The sequence below is a fragment of the Phoenix dactylifera genome, chromosome 1 (assembly GCF_009389715.1).
Source record: "Phoenix dactylifera cultivar Barhee BC4 chromosome 1, palm_55x_up_171113_PBpolish2nd_filt_p, whole genome shotgun sequence".
NCBI classification, from domain to species: Eukaryota; Viridiplantae; Streptophyta; class Magnoliopsida; order Arecales; family Arecaceae; genus Phoenix; species Phoenix dactylifera.
The window spans coordinates 31,627,552-31,653,594 of NC_052392.1; the positions used below are offsets into that span (position 1 = coordinate 31,627,552).

The 26,043-nt window shown below is 35.6% G+C and overlaps 2 protein-coding genes across 5 annotated transcripts; one reads left to right on the forward strand and one right to left on the reverse strand.

Annotated features, from left to right (window-relative positions):
* The first annotated feature begins 3,188 nt into the window (after positions 1-3,188).
* Positions 3,189-7,935, forward strand: LOC120103753 (pentatricopeptide repeat-containing protein At4g08210-like). 3 transcript variants are annotated; one of them, XM_039131988.1, is made up of 3 exons: positions 3,189-5,827; positions 6,494-6,742; positions 6,813-7,935. In XM_039131988.1, exon 1 carries the CDS (start codon positions 3,484-3,486, stop codon positions 5,551-5,553), a length of 2,070 nt encoding a protein of 689 aa, XP_038987916.1. In that variant the 5' UTR covers positions 3,189-3,483; the 3' UTR covers positions 5,554-5,827; positions 6,494-6,742; positions 6,813-7,935. The 3 variants fall into 3 exon arrangements, with proteins under 3 accessions (XP_038987916.1, XP_038987914.1, XP_038987918.1); XM_039131986.1 differs by having other exon boundaries at positions 6,494-7,935; XM_039131990.1 differs by lacking the exon at positions 6,494-6,742.
* On the reverse strand, positions 7,529-25,317 carry LOC120112473. Of its 2 annotated transcripts, XM_039131979.1 has the most exons (11): positions 24,974-25,317; positions 24,663-24,897; positions 24,372-24,519; positions 23,617-23,721; positions 21,818-21,975; positions 17,640-17,802; positions 16,125-16,261; positions 15,231-15,918; positions 12,857-12,969; positions 10,457-10,712; positions 7,529-8,027 (listed from the first exon to the last, which is right to left on the reverse strand). In XM_039131979.1, the coding sequence occupies exons 1-11, from the start codon at positions 25,140-25,142 to the stop codon at positions 7,719-7,721; spliced, it is 2,481 nt and encodes an 826-aa protein (XP_038987907.1). In that variant the 5' UTR covers positions 25,143-25,317; the 3' UTR covers positions 7,529-7,718. The 2 variants fall into 2 exon arrangements, with proteins under 2 accessions (XP_038987907.1, XP_038987908.1); XM_039131980.1 differs by lacking the exon at positions 24,974-25,317 and having other exon boundaries at positions 24,372-24,529; positions 24,663-24,771.
* Between the last annotated feature and the right edge of the window lie 726 nt (positions 25,318-26,043).

Consider the following 26,043-nt stretch of genomic DNA (forward strand, 5'->3'; position numbering starts at 1 on the left):
AAACACAAGAATAATTATTCTCTTATCTTTGAATAATGTGAGAGGAGGAATAAATCCATCTCTATATTTAAGATATCAATGGAGTAGAAAGATTTCCATATCAATAGAATTATATTTACCACAGTTGATTTTAGTTATGGTGTTATTCATCGGTTTTGTCTACTTTAACCAATCTTAAGCTTAGACTTTTTTTTTAAGCCCATGTTTCCAAGCGGACCAAAGGAGGATAAAAAAGGACTTAACCCGGATATTCTAACAAAAAAATAGAAATTTAGTCCGGTTAACCTAGACTTAACCTAACCTGATCAAACTAGCAATTAGTGTAGTTACTTCACTTAACTTGAAATAAATTACTCCAACATATTTCTTGTCTCGCTCTCTCAAAACTGCCCATCCTAACCTCCTTTTTTTTTTTATTTTTCTTCTTTTCTCTCCCAACTGAAATTGGAGATTAGTTTAATATTTTTGTTAAAATTAAAATATTCAAAAATCTTTTTTACACAAAGTAATATTGTCATCATTGTAGCACAAAAAATATAGAATAACACGTCTTTTTGATATAAAATAACATTATCATTACTGTACACAGAAAAATATAACAAGAACATTTCTGACATTCAGCCATACTTGGCCAAACTATTTCTATTCCAGTTTTCCAACCAAATAGCATTCAGACTTAACCTCTCGAATAAAATATTCTGAACCAAACAGAATGCAGGCTTATTGTATTTAATCCATGGATACGGAGGGTTAGGAATTTTCCACTTTCGCTATTCCGCTTCTAAGAGCCTAAAAGAAGATCCAGGATGAATTCCTTAGGGTTCAAAAGTTTCAGTCCTGGACTCTTCGACTGTGTACGCATGGGTAGGAAGGGAAAACTGAGGTGCCCCACTGTATGTAACCCTTACCAGCCCACTCAAAGGCACCATATAAATTAAACCATCCTACTTCTCTGTGTGTCTTTTTCTTCAGTACTTCGTTTTCTCTACAGCTTCAAAGGAGAAAGAAGACAATCAAGAGAGGTAATTCCTGGCCAACGCTCAACTTTTCTTTTTTGAAAGAACAACCAACTTCCCTTTCTTTGCCTGTATACATCTTTTTTTTGCTAAAAACCTTGTATACACCTTTGAGAAGCCACTAACAAAACTATAGTTCTAAGTCACCTTGTATACACCTTTGAGAAGCCACTAACAAAACTATAGTTCTAAGTCTTCTTTTGTTCTCTAGGATGGCAAATCCAAAGCATAACAAGGACAATAATGCTCCCAATGTGGAGGAGGGGCAAACAATCAAGGCATTGCAAGGAAAACTATGTTGGAAAAAAAAAATAACATGCTAATATTTGCAAATAGTTTGAAAATAATTAAAATTTAAATAATATAATTAGAAAGAGAAATAAGAAAGGCATATCTGCAATTAAGGCATGCAAGAGCACTGCCTCAAGAACGGAATTCATTTCCTTAAGGAGGTTTCTGGTAACATCGTCCTCAAAGTATAACAAGCCCGGCTCAGATCGAAGTCTCCTATCACGACTCACGAGCACGGTTATAGGGAGGTATGAGAGCCTGGACCTGGATTTTTTTTATATAGGTTCGATCCAGCTAACTTTCAGAGAGAGCCATAGAACCTATCTCATGAAGGCCGTAAAGTCCTACCTATGCCAGTACTTCATGAAGGCCAAAAAAAAACTTATGTTACGTATGTGAGAATAAACTCATGAAAGCCATAAAGACCTACACCAGTATTGGCACCTCATAAAGGTTGACAGTGCTCATGTCACACATACATGAATATCTAAAACAAAATTAGGATGGTTGAGACCTCAATTCGAATTGTAAAATTTGGAGTGTGACTCTCGAATTATAAATTATGAATAAAAAGGGATTATGTTACATATGTGAAAAAAAACTTTTAAATTAAATGAGGATGGCTAAGATGCTACTCATGCCAAATAATATTATTAGAAGAGAAATAAAATGTGAGAATAAACACCTATGGCCAAACACCAATTTAAAATTTAAATATATGGGACTTTGGCAAAAAATAAAATAAAAAATAAAATGTTAGTCATGTATGTATCCTTGTGGCGCAAGACTAAGGCCCTATTTGATAGAGTTGTTGCAGTAGAGATTTTTGAAATAGAGCTTTTATTAAAAGTTATTTGTTGTTTGGTAACTACATTTCTAAAGTGCTATGAAATTTTAATATATGTTTGACAAGCAAGCTAAAAAAAGTACTTTTAGTATGACAAAATGACCATAAAGAATATTGCATAATATTATATAATAAAGTATAAATATAATAAAATATAATATATATTAATATATAAATATATGATATAGTATAATATTGCTGTAATATAATATAATATTATTCTAATATAGTTAATATAATATTGTATACTATAGCATAATAATATAGCATAATTTGATATTATATAACTTAGCATATCAATGTATTATAATATAATATTATATTATATTATATTTATAGTATAATATAATATTTTGATATAAAATATTATAATTATTATCATTGTATATTAAAATTTTATTAATATAATACTTTTAGGAACTAATTTTTGAAAAAATATAAAGGCACACAATTATACTTGCAAAAGTGAGATTTTACGATTCTTTTCTTTCCGATGCTTTTCTTGTTCCTGCTTTTTTTCATACACAATGAGATATTATAGATTGGTTTAGATAAATACTAAATTCCAAAAATACGTCTGTGCAACATCAGATATAATAGAATATCAAATATAATAATACCTTGATTACGTGGCAAAGGAAAAAAGGCAAAAAGCCAAGACCAGTTAGGATTTTTTGTTTGTTGGGACTTCTGCGGATTTCTTTCTTCGTGCATTATAATATAAAGGGATACTTTATGTAATTATATGATTTTATCATGGATATTTTGATCTAAAAAGAAAAATTTTATAAACCTAAAACAACTTTCCAACGCATACCAAAAATTTACAACTTCTCGATTTTTTTTGTTAAATATTTTTATTCCATTCAAAAAAAAAAATTTGGAAGGTTAGAAAGTAATTTTTGACGCACTAAAAATTCTGCCAAATGGACCTAAGTTCAAAGCCCGGCAAAGAAGAACTTGCAGTTGGCCAGTGTAAAAAAAAGTTCATTTATAAACTCAGTATATATCAATATTAAAAAAAAAAGATTTTGCAGTAGACCTCGAGAAGACAAGATATCAATATTGTTAAGGGTGGTTCCAACGGCATCACCCGCGTTTTAAACTCAGATGACCGTTACAACGTATTTATTCGGAATATGGTAGAAAAGAAATCACCGAACAGCGCAGATTAAACAAAAAAAGAAGGAAGGAAGAGAGGGGGGAAAAGGAGAGAGACAAAGTTGAGTTTGGGAGATCCATGGTTGGTTTAGTGATAATTCGAGAGCTTTCCAATTGAAGAAGAAGAAATGTTGGCGCTGCCGCCCCTCTCTATTCTCTTCCTGAGCTATGAATTTTGAGGCAATTACAAGAGCTTTACGCCATTGTGGGCGAGTTCTTGCCATCGGCCATGGAAAATCACTCCATGCCCAACTGATAAAACAAGGATTTTGTAGAGATGTCTTCGTTGCAAATAATATAGCGGCTATGTACGCTGATCTCAACTTATACGATGCTGCGCAGAGGTTGTTCGATGAAATGCCCGAGAGAAATGTGGTCTCATGGACTACCTCAATTTCAGCACATATCCGTGCCGGCAATCCTGCTGAGGCATTGAGAGTCTTTTCCTGGATGCTGGGTAATGAAACGGAAGAACCGAACAGCTTCACGTTTTCTGCCGCTCTGAAGGCTTGCAGTATGGTTGGGAATCTCGAATTGGGTAAGTGGATCCATGAGCAAGTTTTGAGAGCTGGGCTGCAGTCTGATGCTGTTTTGATGAATGCTGTTCTTGATATGTACTTAAAATGTGGGAGCTCGAATGATGCTCGAAGAGTTTTTGATTGGTTTTCTTCAGTTAACTCTACTTCATGGAATACAATAATTGCTGGCTATTCTCGAGAAGGCAATATGGTTGAGGCAGAGGCCCTATTCCTTCAGGTTCCTGAACCTAATGCTGTCTCATATAACACCATGATTGCTGGATTTGCACAATTAGAGAGTCCGAAAGCATTAGATTATGTTAGCATGATGCATAAAGAGGGCTTTAAACTTGATCATTTCACCTTTCCTTGTGCTCTCAAGACCTGTGGCAGCCTAAGATTTGAAAAAATGGGACAACAGATTCATACCTACATAGTCAAGTGTGGTTACAAACCAAGCCTTTTTGTTGGGTCATCACTCATTGACATGTATGCAAACTGTGGTCAGATGATTGATTTTATAAAGGTATATGATGAATACTCAAGCTACAAAGGGTTCAATTATGAAAGACTACCACTACTGAATTCAATGCTTTCTGGATTTGCTATCAATAGGTATCACAGGCAGGCGCTTGATCTTGTTTCGGAGATCCACAGAATGGGCATTGGACTTGATGCCTTTACTCTTTCGAGTGCCTTAAGGGTTTGTATTAACCTGAGGAATCTGAGAATCGGGCTTCAAGTCCATGGTTTGATAGTCACTAATGGATGTCACACAGATCATGTTGTTGGCAGTGTTCTTGTTGATCTTTATGCCAAATGTGGATATCTGGAAGATGCATTGAGATTGTTTCATGGGCTTCCTCACAAGGACGTAATTGCATGGGCTGGACTAATTGCTGATTGTGTTCAACATGGGTCAAATCATTTAGCATTTTCTTTATTCAAAGATACGATGAGTACAAAAATTGAAGCAGATCATTTTATTGTCTCAAGTGTTCTTAAAGCTTGTTCGGTTCTAGCATGGGCTCTAGGTGGTAAACAGGTTCATGCTTACAGCATCAAGGGAGGGTTTGAGTCAGAAAGCATCACTAGTGCTTCTTTAATTGATATGTACTCAAAATGCGGATATATTGATGATGGACTTAGAGTGTTTGAGTCTGCAGCAGAGAAGGATACTATTTGCTGGACAGGAATGATCTTGGGATGTGGGTACAATGGTAGAGCAACAGAAGCAATTGAGCTCTTTGAAAAGATGTTGAAATCAGGGGTGGAACCCAATGGGATCACTATACTGGGTGTTCTTTCCGCTTGTAGACATGCTGGATTGGTTGAGGAGGCATCCAGGTTTTTCAAGGCCATGAGAGAGAGGCATGGACTAGAGCCAAGTTTAGAGCATTATTGTTGCATGGTAGATATTCTTAGCCGAGCTGGATGTGTTGAAGAGGCTAAGCAGCTGATCTCTAATATGCCTTATGAAACTGATGACGTGATACATAACTCATTGCTCGGGGCTTGTTTGATCAATCAGAATAACCTTGCAAAACTTGCTTCACTAGATTTGCTTCCATCGTCATCTCATGATACATCCGGGAATGTTACCCTGTCAAATATTTTTGCGAGCCTGGGCATGTGGGATGCTTCAGCTAAGTTTAAAGAGGCAATAAAAAGAGTTAGCATAAAAGAAGCAGGAAGAAGCTGGATTGAAGTTAGGTCTTAAAGGTATCTTGCTATGCTTACTATATCCTAATTTATGGATGACGTTCCCCAATTGGTGGAAGTAATTAACAGCCAAATAGCTTTGCCATCAGGGATAATGCTTTCCCCAAATTTCTTATGAGGCACAAATGTTATCAGGAAGTGACAGAAAAGAGCTTTTATTGGAAGAAAATAAATCTACCCCACTCAAGTATTTTTGAGTATAATTTGAGGGATTTTTGATCTGGTGGCTTAGTTGAACCTGACAGGAGGCTATGGAAGTTTGAACATAAAAGGTAATTCCTTGATAGCCTTTTTCATTTTTCTTTGTTTTTTAAAAAACCCTTCCTTCTTCCTTTGTTTTTTTTAAGCTATTCCATCATATGTTTGTTTCATAGACTGATAGAAGTAGGTTGAGTTTGTCCTCTCTATTCATCTTAGATTGATGCTAATATCTGTTCTTTCTTTTTGTGAGTATGATAGTAAATCTATTACTTGAGCATGAACTGTAGATAGATACACGAGTGCGCTATCCATCAGTTTGCATAATCCAAAAAAAAGTTGGAAGTCTCCCCTAGGAATGCTAGTGTTAAATATACAAGAGGTTGTAAAACACTATCAAGTTCTGGTTTGGCCCTTTCTTGATATAGAACAGTGCATCAATCTTCTCAACAATGTTTTTTTTCTTTATTTTTTTTTTACCCTAAGAATTAAAAACCTATTCTGTGTCATATTAATTTTTCTCGCATCTATCATTCAGAGAAGACATAACTTACATAACTGGTGACACCTGACCTGTGTGACCTGTCGAAAGGATGTTGCTTTCATGACATCAAAGGAAGAAATTGCATCTCTGTCACATTTTAAAAGGGGAAGTTTGGCCTGAAATATAAGATCCCAAGCATGACTCCTAAACCTCCATGCTAACTTTTTCATGTAACTTAAATATTTTTACCCTGCAGGGAATGACCATTTGATACCAGAATAGAGTCATGTGAAAAATCTGGTAGGCACCAGCCAAATGAACATGTGAAATATTTTCTTCCAAATTGGTTAAAGTTGGTGTTTATTGCTTGAGATTCACTAAATGAAGGGAGGTTATGAACACTCGAGGTCCATGTTTCTGAATTTGTGAGCAAGCCACACCAAACATCAGATCATGATATGCCCTTGGGAAGGAGTTTTCTTTTGTGCAATCTCATGGTGTTCATGTCTGTATTATCAATTGTTCTTTCTAGTTGAAATCTCATGTTTTTACAATAAGAATTATGTGCTTTGCAGCTATCTGGGTTCACAATGGAAATTTCACGGGCCAAGCTTGTACAAGTCAAAAGGCAAGGTAGTTCTTTGTGGTATTCATCCATAGTTAAAGAGACGTTGGAAATGATCTAAATTTATGTATGCTATCACTTATCTCGTGTATGATACAAGAGTCCAATTATCATTTACAAACCTAGGACATCCATTTTCTGAAGTAAATAAAATGCACCGGTTGTCATCTTCTTCCTTTAAAGGTTGCTGTGATATTATAGCAGCATCTCCCAACTGGTCGGGCTCTTCTTGGCATGGGTAGAGCTAATGGATGCATTACCCCAAAGAAAAGGATGGCATTTACTAGGCCTCCACCAGATCAAACTTGGTCTCTCACATGGTTGTCTGTGTTATCTTCCCTTTTCTTTTGGATAAGATTGAGCCATCATTTCTTAGTTTATGGTTGATGTTTGATTCAGTTAATTTACATACCATGCTTTATCATTTTGATCTGAGTTCATTAGTTCCATCATTAGAGATATCATCTAGTATTGTCTATTCTGAGAGCTAAATGCGTATAGTATTAATAAATATTAGTTTTATAATTTCAAATTATTCAGTGTATTAGGTGTTGAGATCTTTGTATCTGTTATTGTAATGGATTCCATATGTGATTCATTACAAATCCATATATGTTCAAATGTAAATGTACACAATCAACATCTAGTTCTCTTGCATCACTTGAATGGAGATTAGAACTAAATGACAACTGAATCACATTGATTATTGAGGAATAATGAATCAATTCTAGCTTACAAAAACACTAGTCTGTTATATACTTTAACTGCTGCTAGTGAATCATGATCACTTCCACAGATAAGGTACTTCATGCCTCTTCATTATTCTTAACATCAAGGCATTTACTTATTCTGTATTTCATGCACCATGTCTTGGCAGTACTTCATTTCTTTGCATTCTTTCAGAATTTGAATCATTGGTGTACTTGAGAATGCTTTCTGAGGAGTCAGTTTCATCACTTTCATACGGTAGTACGACCACAGGGGCAGCATGAACAGATGCCCAACGCTCCTGTATAAAGCTCCTAAATTTCAATACCATTTCCCTTCGGAAATCTAGCTCCCTTGTGAAGATATCAAGGAGGAAAAAAGCAAGAACGTATTTGAAAGGAACCACAAGGAGAATAGCTGCAGCACCAAGCAGCACAAGGGCAACCTGTGTAGTTATCTGCAAGAAAAACCAGACGCGGCAAATTGTAAGTCATCTCAAAAAACCTTAGATCCAAAGTAGCTTTAAGCTCATTTGGTGGCTGCTAAATCAAATGTTTAAACAGTATCAAGACATTGAAATTTGAAAGCATATGTAAGTTGAACTTGCTATGCATGCACTTATTAAGGAACATGCAGGTTTTTTGCAGCCATTGTGGGATTGTCTGTTAACTGGAAAGAAATATTATGCTATTGATGTGCTGAAGCAGCTAGATGGAAAAACCAGCTATTGTGATCCACAATAGCTGGTCCATTTGTTTGAGCCCTACCATTAGCTGGGGGCTCTCACAGGTTAGGACTGTGTGTCCTGCATGCACTGCTGGATGGCAAGCAGTGACAGTGAAGACAAGGCTGACCATCCTACTACTTGTATGAACAGAATAAATGCTGCCAGATTCCCATTTACTCCCAGCTAATTGTAAGGCCAGCTAGCCTTTTTGGCTTTTCCTTACTGGGTAAAATTTATTTAATATTCATACAGTTATTATTTGGAGGGAGAGGCAGATTTGGTGCCAGAGGATATGGCCTTTCTTATATTTCATCCTTCAAATTTTAGCTGATATTGTCGATAAAGCTTGTGTTAGGAGTTAGAACCCATCACAAAGTAGAGGTCCATTATTAATCAGTAGTTAGAATATGATCTTGTCTTGCAACTATTATAACCAAGAAATGGCATTGTGGCTGAAAGAGGAATGATGATTTGCCTTCTATGCTTTGAGATTGTTGAGAATGTGCATTATTGCTTCTTATTGTTGGTAGGCATATACATCTAGTATTCTATTAAACAAAGTTTTAAATCCTGTAGAACGGGACTGTCCCGGTTTCTCCATGGAATGGGGCACCCCGCTTCTGGCCCCATCCTAGCGGCAGTTCCGGTCATGAAATCTGGTAAATATCCTCTATCGCTCTCCCCTTCTTTCCTTTTTCTTCTTCTTCTTTCTTCACTTTTTCCTTTTCTTTATTTTTCCTTTCTTTCTTTCCTCTTTCTTCTTCTCTCGTGTATGGATGGGTTTCAGAGTCTTGAACCTGTCCCGGTCTCATTTTCTCACAACAACAAGACGGGATGGCTGGGACGCGCCCCCCCATTGGTGGGACTTAAAACCTTGCTATTGAAAGTGGAGAGGATCATTATTGAAGGTATAGAATGAAAAGTTAACGTGATATAAAGACTGACCCCAAACGAAAGCAAGACTAATTTCTGATCGAGGATGTTGGAGAACAAAATCAAGCTGAGGTACTTAAAACATAAAGAGTCCATTACATTCTTCGAATTTCTTCTCTCCATTTTTGAGGATAATTTAAAAGATTCTTTTTCACTGCTCAAACTTGGTGCCAACAACCTCGAGACGATCATGTAGGAAAACAAGAAGTTGAAGGTTTATCCATTCCACAATGGACTTAAAGTGGACTGGAATAATTAATATCTCCAAGGAAGTTTCTCTTGGACTTCCCCCTTCTCGTGAGGTTGAAAAGGTACCACGAGTATTATGCGGATTATCTATCTAGTGAAACCCAGTATCGCTTTAAAATTCTAGAATCATCAAATATTTGCTTAACAAACCGAAGCGTGCTTAACCAAAATTTTATTTAAAAAATTCTAAAGTATACTATAAAATGCCTGATAAATTAATGCATTCTCATTTTTGACATTTTCGTAGCTGCACCAGGTAACCTTGCAAATGCAATCTCCTAACTCTTAGTTAATGAAGTCTCACCCTGCAGAGTGGGCTCTCCATACTGGTTGCACCAAGGCGCAAGGGTTATGTTCAAATCCTTGGAAGGTGTTTCCCAAGAGTTTAGCATGGGTGATTTCTAGCATCATTTCTTCCAGTCTGTCAGTGGTGCTCCTATTGTAATTTTTTTTAATTAAAAAATGAAGGATAGCCCCTATATTAAATTGTAAAATAGAAAAAATAGCTAGGCTACAAAAATAGTGTATTTATATACTTTTGATTGATCTTTTGAATGTTATAACTGCATTCATAAGATATGTAGCAGAAAGGGCCAGGAGTGAATGCATAAATAGACTAAAATAGTAAAGTACCACCAAGAAGAAATTCTTACTTGACAAACCTATAAAGAGAGAGAATCTAAAAGCAAATATTATTGACAATTAAATGTTAATGGTTAGCATTTTTTAACAATTGGCTACAAAATGTTATAAAAGTCTAAAGAAGTAACAAAAGGCTGGTGGTGATAAAGGTAGAAATGATAGATGTTTCAGAACAGTTATCACTATCAAGAACATTAACAATCTAAAACGAAATTCAGTTTTATATTAGGTATATTTGGTTTCAGATACCTATAAAATCATAGGATGCCTCATTAGATTGTACAATAAGCAAGTCTGCTACTTACAAATGAAATTAGGTCTATGTTGTCACATACCTCGGGTTGACCTGATAAGATGATTGTTCGAATCTTCAGAAGCGAAACATTCAGGTTCTGGAGATAAGTTTCCAAGTCTGCCATTGCTTCTTTAAGAGCTATGATCTTTTGGATTGTGTTTGAGGGTGGTTGATCATGTATTGTAACTTTACCAAAAGATCTCCCCAACCGGCCTTGCTCTTTAAGCCCCTTAAGCAATAGCATTGCAGTAGCCATAATCATTAAACTCACTGGGAATACATATGAGAGCAGATTTCTGACAGGAAGAATCATAGAAAAGGTCATAAAATAGCATATAATATTACATAGAAAACTAAAGATATATTCTAAAGCAGCATGATTGATTGATATAGAAGCAAAAACAAAACAGAAAGCAGCACCTATTTTGAAGATAAATAATTGCTAAAGAGTTTGAAACTAAGAAATTGAACACTTGCAACTCATATGAACAAAACTGCCTGCAAATTTCCCATAAAAAATAAATTAAATTAATTCTTGGTATTTGTAAACACGTGTACATTCTACATGTGTGATACCCATGGTTACCCCTTAGGTTCAGATATAGTTAGGTGTTGAAAAGGCATTTATAAATGCATGGCCGATAAATATTATGAGCTCACAATTCTTTCTTCACTCAAATTCTAAGAGTAGTCTCAAGGACCTAAATTGTAATTCTACTGTGTTCTGAGTTCCACTTGGATCTCAGTAATTAAATGAGTTGCCCCATGAGAAATGGAAGTACTAAAGCATGTTATTGTATAAATTTGATAAGAAAAGGGCTGCTTGCTTGGAATCATTGGATACGTACCATATTGATAAGATGAAAAATACAGAAACAGTATGTTAGTAGTTTGTCTCAGTAAATTATATTATTCATCCACTGCTTACAAAGTTTGATTCTGTCTTGGAATAATCAACATAATGGTTAAATAGGAGTCATTGGTAAGGGAAAGGAGAAAAAGATATAGGAATCTAAAACCAATAGAAGAAAATGAAGGGACTTTAATTCCATTTCAACAAGATCAGAGTGGAGAAAAGAAAAACTGATTCGAAGGATTAGGCAGGAGGGGGAATTAATGGGTCAGAAACTTCTTTTTCCATAATATTGAGGAGAAGAAGAATTAAAAATATTTACAAAACAACAATTTTCAATTTTCAGATCTCCATGGAGCCAATATTATAATAGTCTTGTATCAATCCAGATAAATTCTATAATAAATTGATGACTTCCTTGTTCCAACTTTTAGGAAAGAAGTCAACATATGCGCACATAAAAGAATTCTTTTAATAGAAACAAAGTTTAACCTTATTTTTACACATTCAAGTTGACTTGTGAACCAACAACGGAAACCAAACCTAATTTTCTTGTTTAGATCCTCCAACCACCCTACTTCCACAGAAACAAGAAGTAGAACATAATGATTTGCTAGATTAGATGGATGGGAATTAATGGATGGGAACAGCCTATTATTCTTGGATAAGTAAGAAGAAGTAGGACCAACAAAAATTAATGGAAAAAGATCGAATGAAGAAGAGGAATCGCTTTCGACATTGAATCCAGAATAACATACTAGTATCTGTAAGGCCAGAAAATTGTATCCTGGGAATATTGAAGCTAGCCCTTTATACAGTCATTTACTTATCAACAAGATCTCCCAGCACACTGAAATTGGCCTCTGTTTTTCTGACTCTGGAAACTTATAAACAGATGAATACCTTGAGAAGTAAACATGCGCCCTAGCTAAATAACATAATGAGGGCAGACGGATATAGTCCATTTTATGGAAAAGGTGTGGTAGCATATACACCTAAAAGAAAGCAACCAAGAAAAACATATGCTACTATAAATGGTTAAAATTCATAATTCTTGCAAAGCCTGAGCTTCAATGAGAACTTGGATTGGGCAAAGACCTACACCTATCATGACAGGGGCAACATTGAGCTTTTATCTGACATTCAAGCCTATAACTTCCAAGCAAGAGAGTCAGGATTGTAGATCTCTTATCATCAGTCTAAAAATCTCATTAGCCTTCTGAGACCTTGATCCAAAAACATTTTTCCACATAAGTTCTCTACAACTATTTTCAATATCCTAGCAAACACCAAATCTATTAGAGTGAAATCTTTTAAAGTAAAAGCAAATAAATTTTGTCAATCAAACTTGAAATACAGCAGATATTCAGAAACAGCACTTCCGAATGTACATTTAGTGTGATACATAATTCCATCGGACAATTGTCATGTGGAAAAGGGGGATCCCATCTATGAGGGATCCTGTCCAAGAAAATAAATGGTGCAATGTCACCCAGAAGTAATTAATGTTTCTATTTGCCTTCGTTTCTGATCCGAATTCTTTATGAGACTGTATTAAACATCAAGCATTGAAATAAAACTGCTTACCTAAATATAATGGTATAGGCAAATACAAGAAAAGTAATAGTCAGTCGTGGCTCTTCCCAGCACTTTAGTTTGTCAAACTTTTTGGCAACAACCACAAATGGAAGCATAAGCTCCTGAATTTCCAAAAAAAAAAAAAGAATAAATTATCTTACTGGTGATATAGAGATAATGGCACTTTATTTCAACAATGAACAAGCTAGGACCACTTAGAGAAAATGGCACTTTATTTCAACAATGAATATGGAAGGAGCTTAGAAGGTAGGATTCCATTTAGAGAAAACGGCACTTTATTTCAACAATGAACAAGTTAATACCACTTGATAAAAAGGATGATATTAAAACTACCAAATAGAATTTGAAAGTTCTCATTATGTGAATAAAGATGAAATATAAAAATATTTCTGCATATGCTTGAGCATCATACACCAGTCCATAAGCCCATAAACTTTCCTCCTACTTCTGTAACAAATTTGGATTTCTTTGCCTGCATCTGTTCTTCATAGTGATCCAAAATAACAATATAGTCACTCGGATATCAAAAGCCCCTTGAGTTTTACTAAGACTTCATTTTCATTTGAAATCTCACAAAGCCACTTGACATGCAGTTGTTTATTTCAGTTGATCCCTAACACTTATTTTCCAATATTTTCTACATTAAAAAAAAAACATTATTGATGATGGTCCCAGACTTGGGAATCACATGAATGCAAGGACAGCTACCTGTCTGGGGAAAAGAATGCATATCTTCATTCATCAGTCATACATGCAGCCATAAATAAGTAGACATATAGACAAATGAATATACAATAATCCTGAAAATGTCAAAAAACAACAAACAGATGCACAAAGGGAGAAGGATATGATACTCTAATCTGCAGAATAGGTTCTAGGGGAATGAATAATTAAGAATGACTAAGTTTACAACCTACCAACTAGCATTATATGCTTTGTAGAAAGCCCTTGTCAGTCCAAAGTTGTCGTGACCGAGTCCTAGTGTCACCTAGACACTTGCCAAGTGTCAAAGCATCAGACAGAACAGCCTCCAAAAAACTAGGCACAGGCACAAGCACACAGACACATACATATATTGATTTATGTATGTATATACATGTTTATGACTAGATACATAAATTTTATGTTTGTGTTTGCATGCTTATGAAAAAAAGAGAACTAAAAAGGGTGAGGACAATTATATGTGCTGTCTAACGGACAAATTAATATAATAACCATGAATGTGCAAGTTGTTTTAAGTCATTCTGTTTAAGATTACTTAAGATGTGTTGAGATACTAAATTGATATAGTTTGCGAGAACTTTATATTGAAATATAATGGCACTTGCAATGTTCATATAATTATGATAACTTTATATTAGAAATATAAAGACACGTTGCTTAAAGTGTCCATGCAACCTTGATAACTTTATATTAAGGACAATTCGCTTGAAGTGTCCATGTAATCTTAATAACTTATATATACTAAAAACGTGGAGGCACTTAGCTTAAAGTGCAGAACAGTTGAAATTAAGAATCCCCTGCATAACACTCCAAAAGGAAAAAGTGCCAAGCGTCAGACACTTTTCCTGACATTAGCAATTCTTCAAAATCGCGCAGACATGTCATGTTGGTACACTTCTAGAAACCTAAAAAATGAAGTATCTAGGTAACATAGTCAAGTAGGAGAAAATAAAATTGAACATTGACATCAGTTCAAAAATTGGGCATAAAACATTCTTAAACTTTGATGGATTGTTATTTGACTCGTGAAGCCAAACCAACATAGATGGAGTCAGGATAATCAGTCGATTTTGTGGCCCCTGTGAAAGTAGTGTTGATGGAGATATGTATTTCCCAGTTTTCTTCCCAATATTTTCTTATTTTTTAAATTTCTTTTTATGGCTCAGGCCATGTTAACTTTGTATTCATGCATCTGAAAAAAGATAAGCCATGAATTTGTACTCTCCCTTATTCTATTTCATAATATATCATTGTATCACAAATTACTTTACACAACAAAAAAGCAAGAGATCAGAATTGAAAATGATGAAGAAATACACTCAAATTTTAGCTCAGAAGAAAATTTCAATGAACTAAAATAAAATACCATTGACAATCCTAGACTTCTTAACATGTTTACTCCAGATTTAGTTGAACTCTTTAAAGCAGGTGTGATAGATTAATTATCTGTAGATAATCTGCTGGGTTTAGAGCACAGATAATGACACACTAAGTCCTTGAAGGGATTTTTTAACTTGAACACTTGACCTTCTAATATGTAATGCATGCTATCTGACAAATAGTCCTGATGCAACATGGTTTCATCATAAACCCTGATAGATCTCCGAATTTAGAACGTTTTTTGAGTAGGAAAAAATACCTTGAAAAGGTCAATATTGCTTGGGATTCCTTTGATCATAGCAGCATCAATTGTTGCTTGAGTCTTTTCAACCATTTGGCTTCTCTCTTTGCATGTCAATGCTGCCCTTTCTACAAGATTCAGATCAGCTACAACTAGGTCTTTGCCCAATACAATCCCTTGTTTAGCTAAGGAATTCCTCCAAAAGGAAACTGAAGATCCAGATGTCCAAGTTGGAGATCTCATCCACTTGCACAAGTATACACTTCCATCTATGTCAAACACATGAGCATTGCCACCAGAAGGATCTTCGGAATGTTTCACCCATTGAGTTTGTTGGTTGTCTGCTTGCTTGAAATTTGTTATTAATTGCCCACCCCAAAAATTTACTGCTAAGGTCTGAAGAACAACATCACCATAAGGTACATTTCGCAAATACGAGAACTGAACTAACTTAGCTGGATCCTCAGACATCTTTCGAATAAACTGAAGTGATTGTAGCCTTGCAATACTGTTCGCTGCACTTCTAATAGCTTTCCTCTTTCCTTTATGAGCACCATACACATGATGAATTGATGGATCATCATCAGAGGGTCCGTATTCTCGTATGAAATCATACAATGAAATGACCTCACTAATAAAAGCATGCCAGACATCTCGTCTCATTTCACTACCAAAATCAACAAATTCCAATACCCAAGTTCCTGACCTGATCAAAACTGAACCATCAGATCTATTATGCACTTCCAAGCAAATAATGTATCAATACATATAAGACAACAAAATAGCATCCTGATGATGTTGGTTACCATACAACCAAGCCAATCATAGTCATGATGCAAAGAGATGATTGGTGCATGCAAATAGGATAGACACAGAAACACAAGATGAATAGAAATTGTTAAGTACACTCACTCAAGTCCAGAAGAAACAGAAACAGCAGAGTCAAAAAGTTTCGATCCAAATGGTCCAACTCTTGCTTTCTCAACACGTGAACCATGATGTGTAAGATCTAGTCTGATAGATTTTTTAGTACCTGCCAGTCCAATGGCCTGCCAATATCAATGTAAAGGAGGAGCAGTTGTGGGCAATTTATAGTAACCAAGTTAACGAAATACATGAACGGAAGAAAAAGAACAGACACCATGTAACATCACCGCATGGTTGCAAGTAGATGGAACAAAGTGATCTATCATAGCTAACTACAAAACATTTTATTGGCACACAAAATACTGGAATAAACGACAAGCTAAAATTTTTATTAGTACATGGATGTTCCTGTTTCTTTCAGCAAGATCCAGCATCAATTTCCATTGATAGATTCTTCAAGAAAACCAACGCAACAGCTATATTCTTAACTCCAAGTAAATGTTTCTGCCAGGAAAAACTTAAAATATAATAGCTACTACCTGTTTAAGCTAGGCTTATTTTATTGTTTTATGTCAGCAACATTATTTTAATAATAACAACTTTTCCTAGCAAGGACCCTATCAAGAAGCAGTTGCAAATCAAAATCTTTGAACAAAACAAAACTCGATTGGTGGAAGTACGAGTAATCATTATGTAGCAAAACATAGAAACTATGTTACCTGGACACTTCATTTTTCAGGTTTTTGGAAGTGTCAGACCTTTTGGGCACGTGGATGTGGCATGTGCCCAACAATTGGAAACTTCTTTTTGGAGTGTCATGTATGGGACTCTTAATTTCAAGTGCTGGAAACTTCAAGCAAAGTGTCCTTATGTTATTAATATAAGTTATCAAGGTTTTATGGACAGTTTAAGAGAAGTGTCCTTGTGTTTTAAATATAAAGTTACTAAATTTATGTGGGTGGATATTTCAAGATGATTCTCTTTACGTTTTTAGTATAAACTATAAAGTTATTATAATTATACGAGTAATAAGTGAAGTGCCCTTATGTTATAATATAAAGTTATCATGAAAAATTACCGATTTAGTATCTCAAGACATCTTGACTCTCTTAAACCAAATAACTTAAAGAACTTGTGCACTCATGGCTATTCCATAATTCATTTGTTAGCATATATAATTCTCCTCCCACCCCCACCCCCCAACAAATGCCTATATATTTGGAGGATGCAGTGTTGACACTTGAGGACACTTTAACACTTGGCATCCTGTGTTATCAGTTTATTTTTTTCTGAATATATACATAAAATGTATTTACCATAGCATCCGTACATGGGTCCATAGCATGTTCACATTAGGATGGTTCCTTACAAGGAGTGAGTTCCATGTAAGTGTATACATGTGTTTTCTACACTTATAAGTGAGCATTCTTACAGAATAGGTTTGCAATGAGAAACTCCTAGGCAATACATATGCATAAATGACAAGCATAGCATGACTGTTTGTCAGATGGCCAGGAAACAAGCACATCTACTAGAACCACAGAGGAAAAACAATTATACCTCAAAATATAGTGCATTATCTGTTAAAGTCAGATTTCCAGGCCATGCAATGTTATCCTCCCATTTTAAAACAGGCCGCTTCCTACTGGAACCTATGCAGAGAAGTTGCTCATCAGACAACAAAACATCTCCAGTTTGGTATGATTTCCTTCCCTGATGTACCCTATACAATAGTTAAAGTCTATAAGCAAAGATCTACACCAAGCACCATGATGACAAAAATTGAATATAAAAAATGATACACAAGATACAAAATTTAATATTTAAAATGGTCACTAAGAAAACAAGTATGCAACAAATCATTCTAGTAGAACAAAATGTTAGGTGGTTATATCTGTAATAGGATAGAAGCATCTTGTATCAATTTTAGATATAAGAAAATGGGAACCTACAAAATTTGTCATAACCACCATGGAACTTATGAGTCAAATGATTTATAGGAGTTGACCACAGAGTAATATCTATGGTCAGTGGCAACAGCTTCAATTGATCAAACTGGCTATAACCCTAAAACATTAACAACTGAAGCTATTTTCCTTTCAAGGAAATTGATGGAAAGAATACAAAGAAGAATAGATACTTATGCATGATTTTTGCCAAGTAAAAAAAAGTTTGGAGAATATTTGATGAGTGCTAATGACAGAAGGCATAGACCAATTATTGTTTCAGAACCATTAAAGATATGCTTGAGAGGATGTAACAAGAATGGAAAGTAACTACACTGACACTGATAAGATTCTACTAGCGATCCTATCATAGATAATCTGATTGTTCATATTCCAAGAATTTTCTAGATCTGTACAATGCTATAATAACAGATGAACTGAACACAAGGGTGAAAGTTGAGATGAAACTATGGAGGAAGAGGTCTAAAACTCGAGGACATTGGTTGAATCAAACAAAATGTATGGATGCTATTTTAGTAATATATAAAATGTAAATTGAGGTCCCTTATAAAATATATGCCCAGGAGTTCACACCATATCTTAGATCTAGTATGTAAAAGAACAAAGACCACTGGACAAATTTAATGAAATTAGAACAAATTTCTGATTTCAAATCAAAGATTTTTAAAATCCAAAACAACAGCAAAATAAAAGTTTTACTTAGCTTCAAATGTTGGGTAAATCTGTAAGGACAAAGTACATAAGAATCCTCAGATGGGTTTCTTGAAAAACATGGATGATGTAGTCTTTGAGAGTTGATAAAATTTTTGATGTTAGGAGAACGACACACTAATTGTGAATGAAGTGATGGAGATGGATTATGATGCCATAGCTGCATGAAGAAAAAAAGGGAGAAGAGCCCAGAAAAGGAAGACCTATGAATACACGAACACAATCCCAGAAAAGGGATTAGCAAAAAATTGCTTTGGTAGAGGATAAAGCCCCTGGCACAAATAAATGGCAATGTATAACCTATGCCAACTGCAAATAGATGAGATGGACATTGTTAATTATGGTCAAGGTTATTTTGGTTAAGTCAACTTTAAGTTTTGGGTCTGAAAAATCTAAAGTGATGTACCAAAATGAAAACCTAGATGTTAGCATAGTTGCAACCCTGGGAAATGGATGTGGGAAACAAGACATATTTCCAAAGTAGGAAACATTCCCCTCTTTTTCATACAGGAACATGTTTGTGTATTTTTCTGTGCATATCCCTTATGTTTCTCACTCGCTTCCCAATTTTGTAGAAAAGAATTGAACCAGCTTTTAAGCACTTTCCTACTAAACAGTTAAGCTGCATGGAAAGTACATTTCTTGAAAATCATGCATGCTATTACTTGTCAAGGTATATTTATTTTTCCACACAAGGTTTACATTTTAACTAGCTAAATATTGCAGGCTCTGTTATCTGGACACTCATATCTAGCTTTAATAAACCACAACGGATATGTGTCCCAATTGGATAGTTGTCAGACGATTGGACACTTATCAAATTTTTCTTGCTGCAACTTTTAGAAATTGGCAAAAAGTTAGACTCTTCCAACAAGAAGTTCAAATTTAATTCTTTAAAGATTGATAAAAAACGCAGGAATAAAAAACTTTACAGGTGTCATTTTCTAAAATGCTTAAGCTACTTGGGAAGTTTGTGTGAAAACCATTTACATGGAAAGACTTTAACAAATAATATCTTTTACTATTTTTTAAACAATATTTATATATATTATATATTAGTTAAAATTACTTTTCCTTTTTACCTCTTGCCATGGCAGATTTTTGGACACGTGGGTATTTTATTCTCATGTCCATGTCCATGCAACACTAATTGCAGCCTACAAAATTATAATTCTAGAATGTTTCTCTCTCAAAAAAAAAAAAAAAGATTCTAGAATAAGTGTAAGAAACCCATATCCATGTGCATAAAACAAATAAGAATGGTGAAATATAACAGAGGAATCGCTTTATTAAAGTATTAATTAATTGGGAGCAAGGACTATGGCATACCATGCATCATTACAAGCAAGCATAGTACATCTTCCACATCAAACAATCCTGATTTTAACTGTGCCCAAATCAAATTGTTACTCAAATTCATGGTTTCAAAAATCTTGGTAGAGCTATATACTGTTTGCTGGCCAACAATATATCTACAAGCAGTAAATGCTCTATCGACACACGGTATCCGCTAGAACCATAACAAAAAGAAAAGTTTAAAAACACCTATGATCTTGATTCGAAGCAATAGGGGGTCCATATGAGGAGATTTTAGAGTGGTCTGGATAGGTTCAACCCAGTTCACTTGTGGAAGTATCGCAACGTGTGCCCTATGCCGGTCCTTAGCCAGTAGGAGTGAGGTTTTAGATGAAGGCATAGCATAAACAAGGACAATATACTATTCAAATTCATAAAATACCGACTTAATATAGAATTAAATAAATCAAACTAAAAGGAGCCTGAAAAATGATTTTAACTTATTCTAATGCGGGACCACCCATGCCAGCCCATGGCATGATTTATCACTATAACCTGCAATTGCTCAGAGCCTCAGACCATTATCACCAAGACAAGCTGGTAAATGATGTTCACCTCTTTATTATGAGACATACCTTGCAATAATGCATATTCTACAAAACGGTATAATCCAAACCGTGATCCTTGTTATATAGAGCGATGAGTTAATTTTTAATTTGTCATGACTTAAGTACTACTCAACATAACCAGTTCATTTCATTGGAATTTAAAAGAGAGTTGCAATCTTGCTAGGAGGAAACCTGGCCCCTACCACATAATAATGTGGATTTGGAAACCTTGTGTTCAGATATACAAAGCATCTGTTATATTAATTGTATCCGTTTAGAGTTTTTTTGTTACATGATCATTTATTCCTTTTAAATTCACTTTGGCAGGTTTCAGATTCTTGCTTCAAATATCCCCCCTCCCAGTCCCCTTATTGTGTGAGAAGGAGAGGAAGATCTATTTCTATTAGAATTACCTGGGTTTGGATTTTTCAGTATATGCCACTCAAGATTCAAACCTGGAACCTCTAGTTTGAAATGGACGGGATGACTATTGAGGTAATCTTCGGTTCATATACTTGCTTCAAATATCATCACATATTTTTCCATTCATGTCTAGTTCATTGCTTTGCCTTATTCTTCACCTTTTGCATACAGGTTCTGATTTTCAACTTTACCTAAATACACCAATGTAGGCCTCCACTGGCCAATTGGCCTCGGTCAGGAATCCAGACCAATGCACATTGAGACAGATTTCCTACATGCAAATTGCAAAGTGCTAATACTGAGTTGAGGTCCATCATACAAGTCAACTAAGCTTTAATCCCAAACTGGTTGGGTCAGCTGAGTCCATCCTTTTCTTCGGTCAATCATAAAACTCTCAAATCAAAGTCTTCTAGTAAAGCTGTGAAGCCATATTCTGAAATGATTCATTTCTCCAGTCCAGGTTGTTTCTTTTGGTCTTTCAAAAGGAACTTTTGTTTTTTTTAATAAGCTAGTTGGTCAACAAATTATAATTATTGATTAAAACAACCAATTAATGAAAAATTTTGCAAGATCCAAATACATCACTTCCATGATTGATGTTTATTAAGAGAACTGAATCATGATGAACACCAATCTTGCAAATTAAATACATCTAAATACAGGAATTCCAAGAAATGAGTGTATATATATGAACCAAGATGCAAAATTTTGGACCAAATGAAGGGATACTTACTTGAAAAGTTCAGCAAGGTATGTCATCCACATGCTCAAAGAGAGTCCTTGTTCATTTCCAACAAGAGCCTTAAAAAGATGATGTGCAGTTGATGTATCAGCAACACCTGCAATAGCAGGAGCAATTCGAACGAAGGCCTGCTCCCCAACCAGTCTCCTCTAAATGGTAAAAAGGCATCAACATTTAAGAACACATATTAATCTGATATAATCTTATTACATATTCCAAATTCACAGAACTATGTTATCAAATTCAAATATGAAACAAGAGACTTGGAAAATTTAGCTTGCTCATCCAGTGACTTTTCTTTCCCAACTTCATATATATTTTTATACAGTCTAAGAATCCAAAGGGATGCAGAAAAGGAGGAGATGAAAGAAGAAATATTAGCTCTACTAAGCTGCGTTTGGTTGCAGAATAAGATAATCCGGAGTTAATAGTTTAACTTATCCTAACCTACTTTACTGTGAAATATGTTACTCCATCCTGTAGGGTGGAATAGTTTAATCCTGTTTAGGTGGAAAAGTAGTTTTACCAACCTTTTAGAATGTGCGCTCTGCTCTCAGAATGAGCTTGTTAGTTTTCCAGCATTTGTTGGGTTAAAGTGGAACTATTGAATTAAAGGGGCTTTAATCTACTTAACCCTTCTTTGGCCCTCAACCAGACAGAGAAATAACAGTAGGTGAAGTCTTTTTTCCCAATTAAACAATCAAAGACGTATTATCATAGGCAAATTCTTTGAATCAAGTCAGTGTAATTTTACTTGACTAAATTTGTGATAGTCTAGAAGTTGAAGGAAACGACTGTTATCGCTAACTTCTGTTAAAATCAATGATAGTTGTTAAAATCCTATAACAGCACGTGATCAAAGTATAGAATGATTTAATAGGTTTTAATTAATTTTTATCTGGCACAAAGTCCACTAAGATGTAAACTACTATACTTTGAGAAATGTTTAAGTCTACAAAATTAGTTTCATCTCAATGCAGACTAAGGTGACACAGAATTGTATATGCTTTCATAATTTACCCTATTTTACTTGTATTGGTTTCTAGCTGTGTTTTAAGGTCATTAATAGGCAGACAGTGAAACTCGTGATATGACTCTACTTGCATATGCAAAGGATTACTATAATTGAAAATATTTCCTTCCAAAAATAAAAAAATATGGTCAGGAATAATATAAAAATATTTTACATGAAAGATTTATAAGGAAAGAAAAAAGAAAAAAGAAAACAACTTAAAGGTCTACAATTAACTTCTGGCTTCTGATAGTATCTCGTGAAGCAAAGCACATTAACTTACATAATCTGAAGAGGGGACAAACCATTTGTTTCCTTTGTTAGTGAAGGTAAGCATTATTCCTTCATTAGCAAGTGTTTGTGTGTGTGTGTGTGTGTGTGTGTGTTGTGTGTGTGTGTATAGAACATGATACAGTAAACATCTTAGATGAAGAAGATGTAATTATATGTGATAACTTTGATCTGTATAATAAATTTCTAGAAGGTCGAAGTCAGTACTCGGGGCAGCAATTATGTTCATCCAGCAGTTCATCCATCTAAACACTTAGGCCACGACCTGATCATCGATATCATATTACAAACATATGTGACTACTGTAGCACTTAATATTAGCAATCCAGGTAACATGATTAATGAGATATCCCTACACTATATGATTTGAAACAACTGTGCTTGCAACACTCAAATTGGTGTTGATCACTAATAGCAGCTCATGTGTCGCAGAAGACATGCTTATATGTACTGATGCTTGAAAAAACATGGAGAAATGTAAACTAACCTGCAAAGAAGAATTATCTAGCGAAAATTGTGAATCACCATCTCCAGTGTATGGATTCTCCCATGCAAGCATAGTCACAAAAATAAGCCTCTGAAATGCAAGCTCCTGTAGATATACAATCCAATATAAGTCCCAGAAAGAACAATCAGGAACATAGTCAATAGTTATATTAATGGCTTTGCGCAAAACTTGGGAGAAATGTTAGGTTGACCATGTGATAAATTACTAAATTAACTGAATAAAAATCATGGCTGAAAAATTGGATGTCATTCTACAGTTTCCCACATGCATGTCAGTCTATCGTAAACAAAATATGGAAAAATATTCCAAGCAAAAATCTTATCCTATCCAACTGGTCTTATTGCAGCAGTTGGCATTGGCATCCCTTTCCTGCCCCCAGATTCGAACCTTGTCTCGACAAAACAGAAGGATTCCCTCTGTTCATGTTGACTTCAAGACATCCATAATACTTCACATTCAATCCCTATATTTTAATAACTTGCCTTTTGGTTATATTACAAATTCTCGAAATCGTATGATCTGTTTTCTCAAAAGAGAACTACTATTCAAGTGGCACAGCCAATTCACTCAAGTTACCTTATGAAAAAAAATAAGCTGATAAAAGTATTCATTGACACAATGTATGCAGTGAACCTACAGAATGTAACAGCTTGAGAATGCCCACAATGTTTACATTCCAGTGCATGCAAAGGATAGATTCGTTTTAAATGTTAAGCTATGTGGCACTCGCAGACCTTCAAACTGGGATGGAAGTCAGAGCTCTCCCTTGACAAGTACCTAAAGCAACAATATTCCACCAAACTCCGGCCATCATATTGAACATGCTCGGGAGCAAGTGCTTCAAAAATCTTCTGCATCTTCCTCCCTGTCAATCCAATCATCCTGCACCATGCTTTGGAGCAATCAGAGAGCACAGTTAACAGAAATAATTACAAAAAAATGTGAAGAAGATTCCACCCATGTTACCAAGACCACCAAAGAAACGAAAGAAGTTGCAAAATTGGTGGGAAAGTCTTTGCCGTTACCTCCCAAACTGCTCGATGGAGACCACGGCAGCAAAAGAGAGATACCCCTTTGGCGTCCTCCGCTCCACAGTCAACTCCGAGGCCATAAAATTCTCTTCTTGGACGGCCATGTTGTCCAGCTGACGCTCCAGGGCGGGCTTCCTCCCCTGCCCAGGCTTCACAAGCGGCGTCGCCACCTCCGTGATCAGCGACTGCGCCTTGCCAAGCCATAAGCTCAGCCTCTCTCGTACCACATCTACCAGCAGCGCTAAAAAAATAAGCAACAAGAAGAGAAAGGCGTCGCCTTTAGGGCTCAGGGAGAAGCAGTGCACCTGGGTCGATGTCGGTGAGCTTCCACCGGCCGCCGCCTAGGGACTGGAGGACGGAGTCGAGACGGCGGCCGTGGCGGCGGTCCGGCGACCTCCTGGCAGAGAATTGGACTCGGAGAAAGGGTCGGAGGGAGGAGGAGGAAGAAGAGGTTGGCGGCACAACAGTGAACATATCCTCCGTAGCTTCTCTTAGCTCGATTTCTCTACTTATTCTCCTGCTTCCCTACAGAAAGGGGGCTCCTTTCTCCTATCTTCCTTCGTTTGCTCGCTATAGACTTCTTAGGAGAAGAGGAAAAGAGAGATGGGGGAGTGGCGGCTGATGAGAACGGCGCTAAGAAGAGGCGAGAAAGTCTTATTACTACTCCTGCCCCTACTGATCGGCTCAAATAACGGCCACCGTAAAGTTCTGATAAAATTTTGCCATCGAAGCTATATATTATATATGAGAAACTATATTATACAAGTCTTACACCTGAAGAATGTCCCTTCTATTGTAGCAGAATAAACCATCGTCCCTTCTTTATTATACAAGCCTCCAAGAATAAAAGAGATCTTAAACCAGCATGGAACAACTTAGCAGCTGAGAAATTATTAGGTGGACCAAATCCACTTTAGAACTAAGATAAAATCATTCTAGATTGTGTTGCTATTACACATTAAAAAAAAAAATTATGATGATTTTCATCCTAGGTCTACGGTGGATTTGATTCACCTATTAGTTTCTTATAGTAGTCAGTGTTCTTTTAGTGCTTATGCACGCAAAGAAACAACTACCTCTTCAACTTTGAAGTCTCCTCGCACAAACTAGTTGAATTATATTCTTGTACAAGAATTCACCTCCCATAGCCAATTGCAAGTTTTATTGTGCTCTTCCTCCCTATCCTTACTCCACAATCTAACCTTCTAACAACCTCTCCCTCAGATTCTAGCTCTCTGAGTTGGAACCTATCCAACTTGAGTCACCAATGTATATACTGATCTTTTTCTTTACTTTTAATGACTATAAGTTAGGTTCTCCTAACTTTCTCTCTTTCCTAAAAAAATAAAAAAAAAAGTCAACAAAATCTAATTAC

What these genes read in the sequence shown, in the direction of transcription:
- LOC120103753 (XM_039131986.1), top strand. Translation starts at nt 3,484, where the DNA reads ATGAATTTTGAGGCAATTACAAGAGCTTTACGCCATTGTGGGCGAGTT.
- LOC120112473 (XM_039131979.1), bottom strand. Translation starts at nt 25,142, where the DNA reads ATGTTCACTGTTGTGCCGCCAACCTCTTCTTCCTCCTCCTCCCTCCGA. An exon ending in TCCATCGAGCAGTTTGGGAG is followed by an intron (nt 24,520 to 24,662) that starts GTAACGGCAAAG and finishes AGCATGGTGCAG; the next exon opens with GATGATTGGATTGACAGGGA. An exon ending in GCAATATTGACCTTTTCAAG is followed by an intron (nt 12,970 to 15,230) that starts GTATTTTTTCCT and finishes TTGGAAATTCAG; the next exon opens with GAGCTTATGCTTCCATTTGT.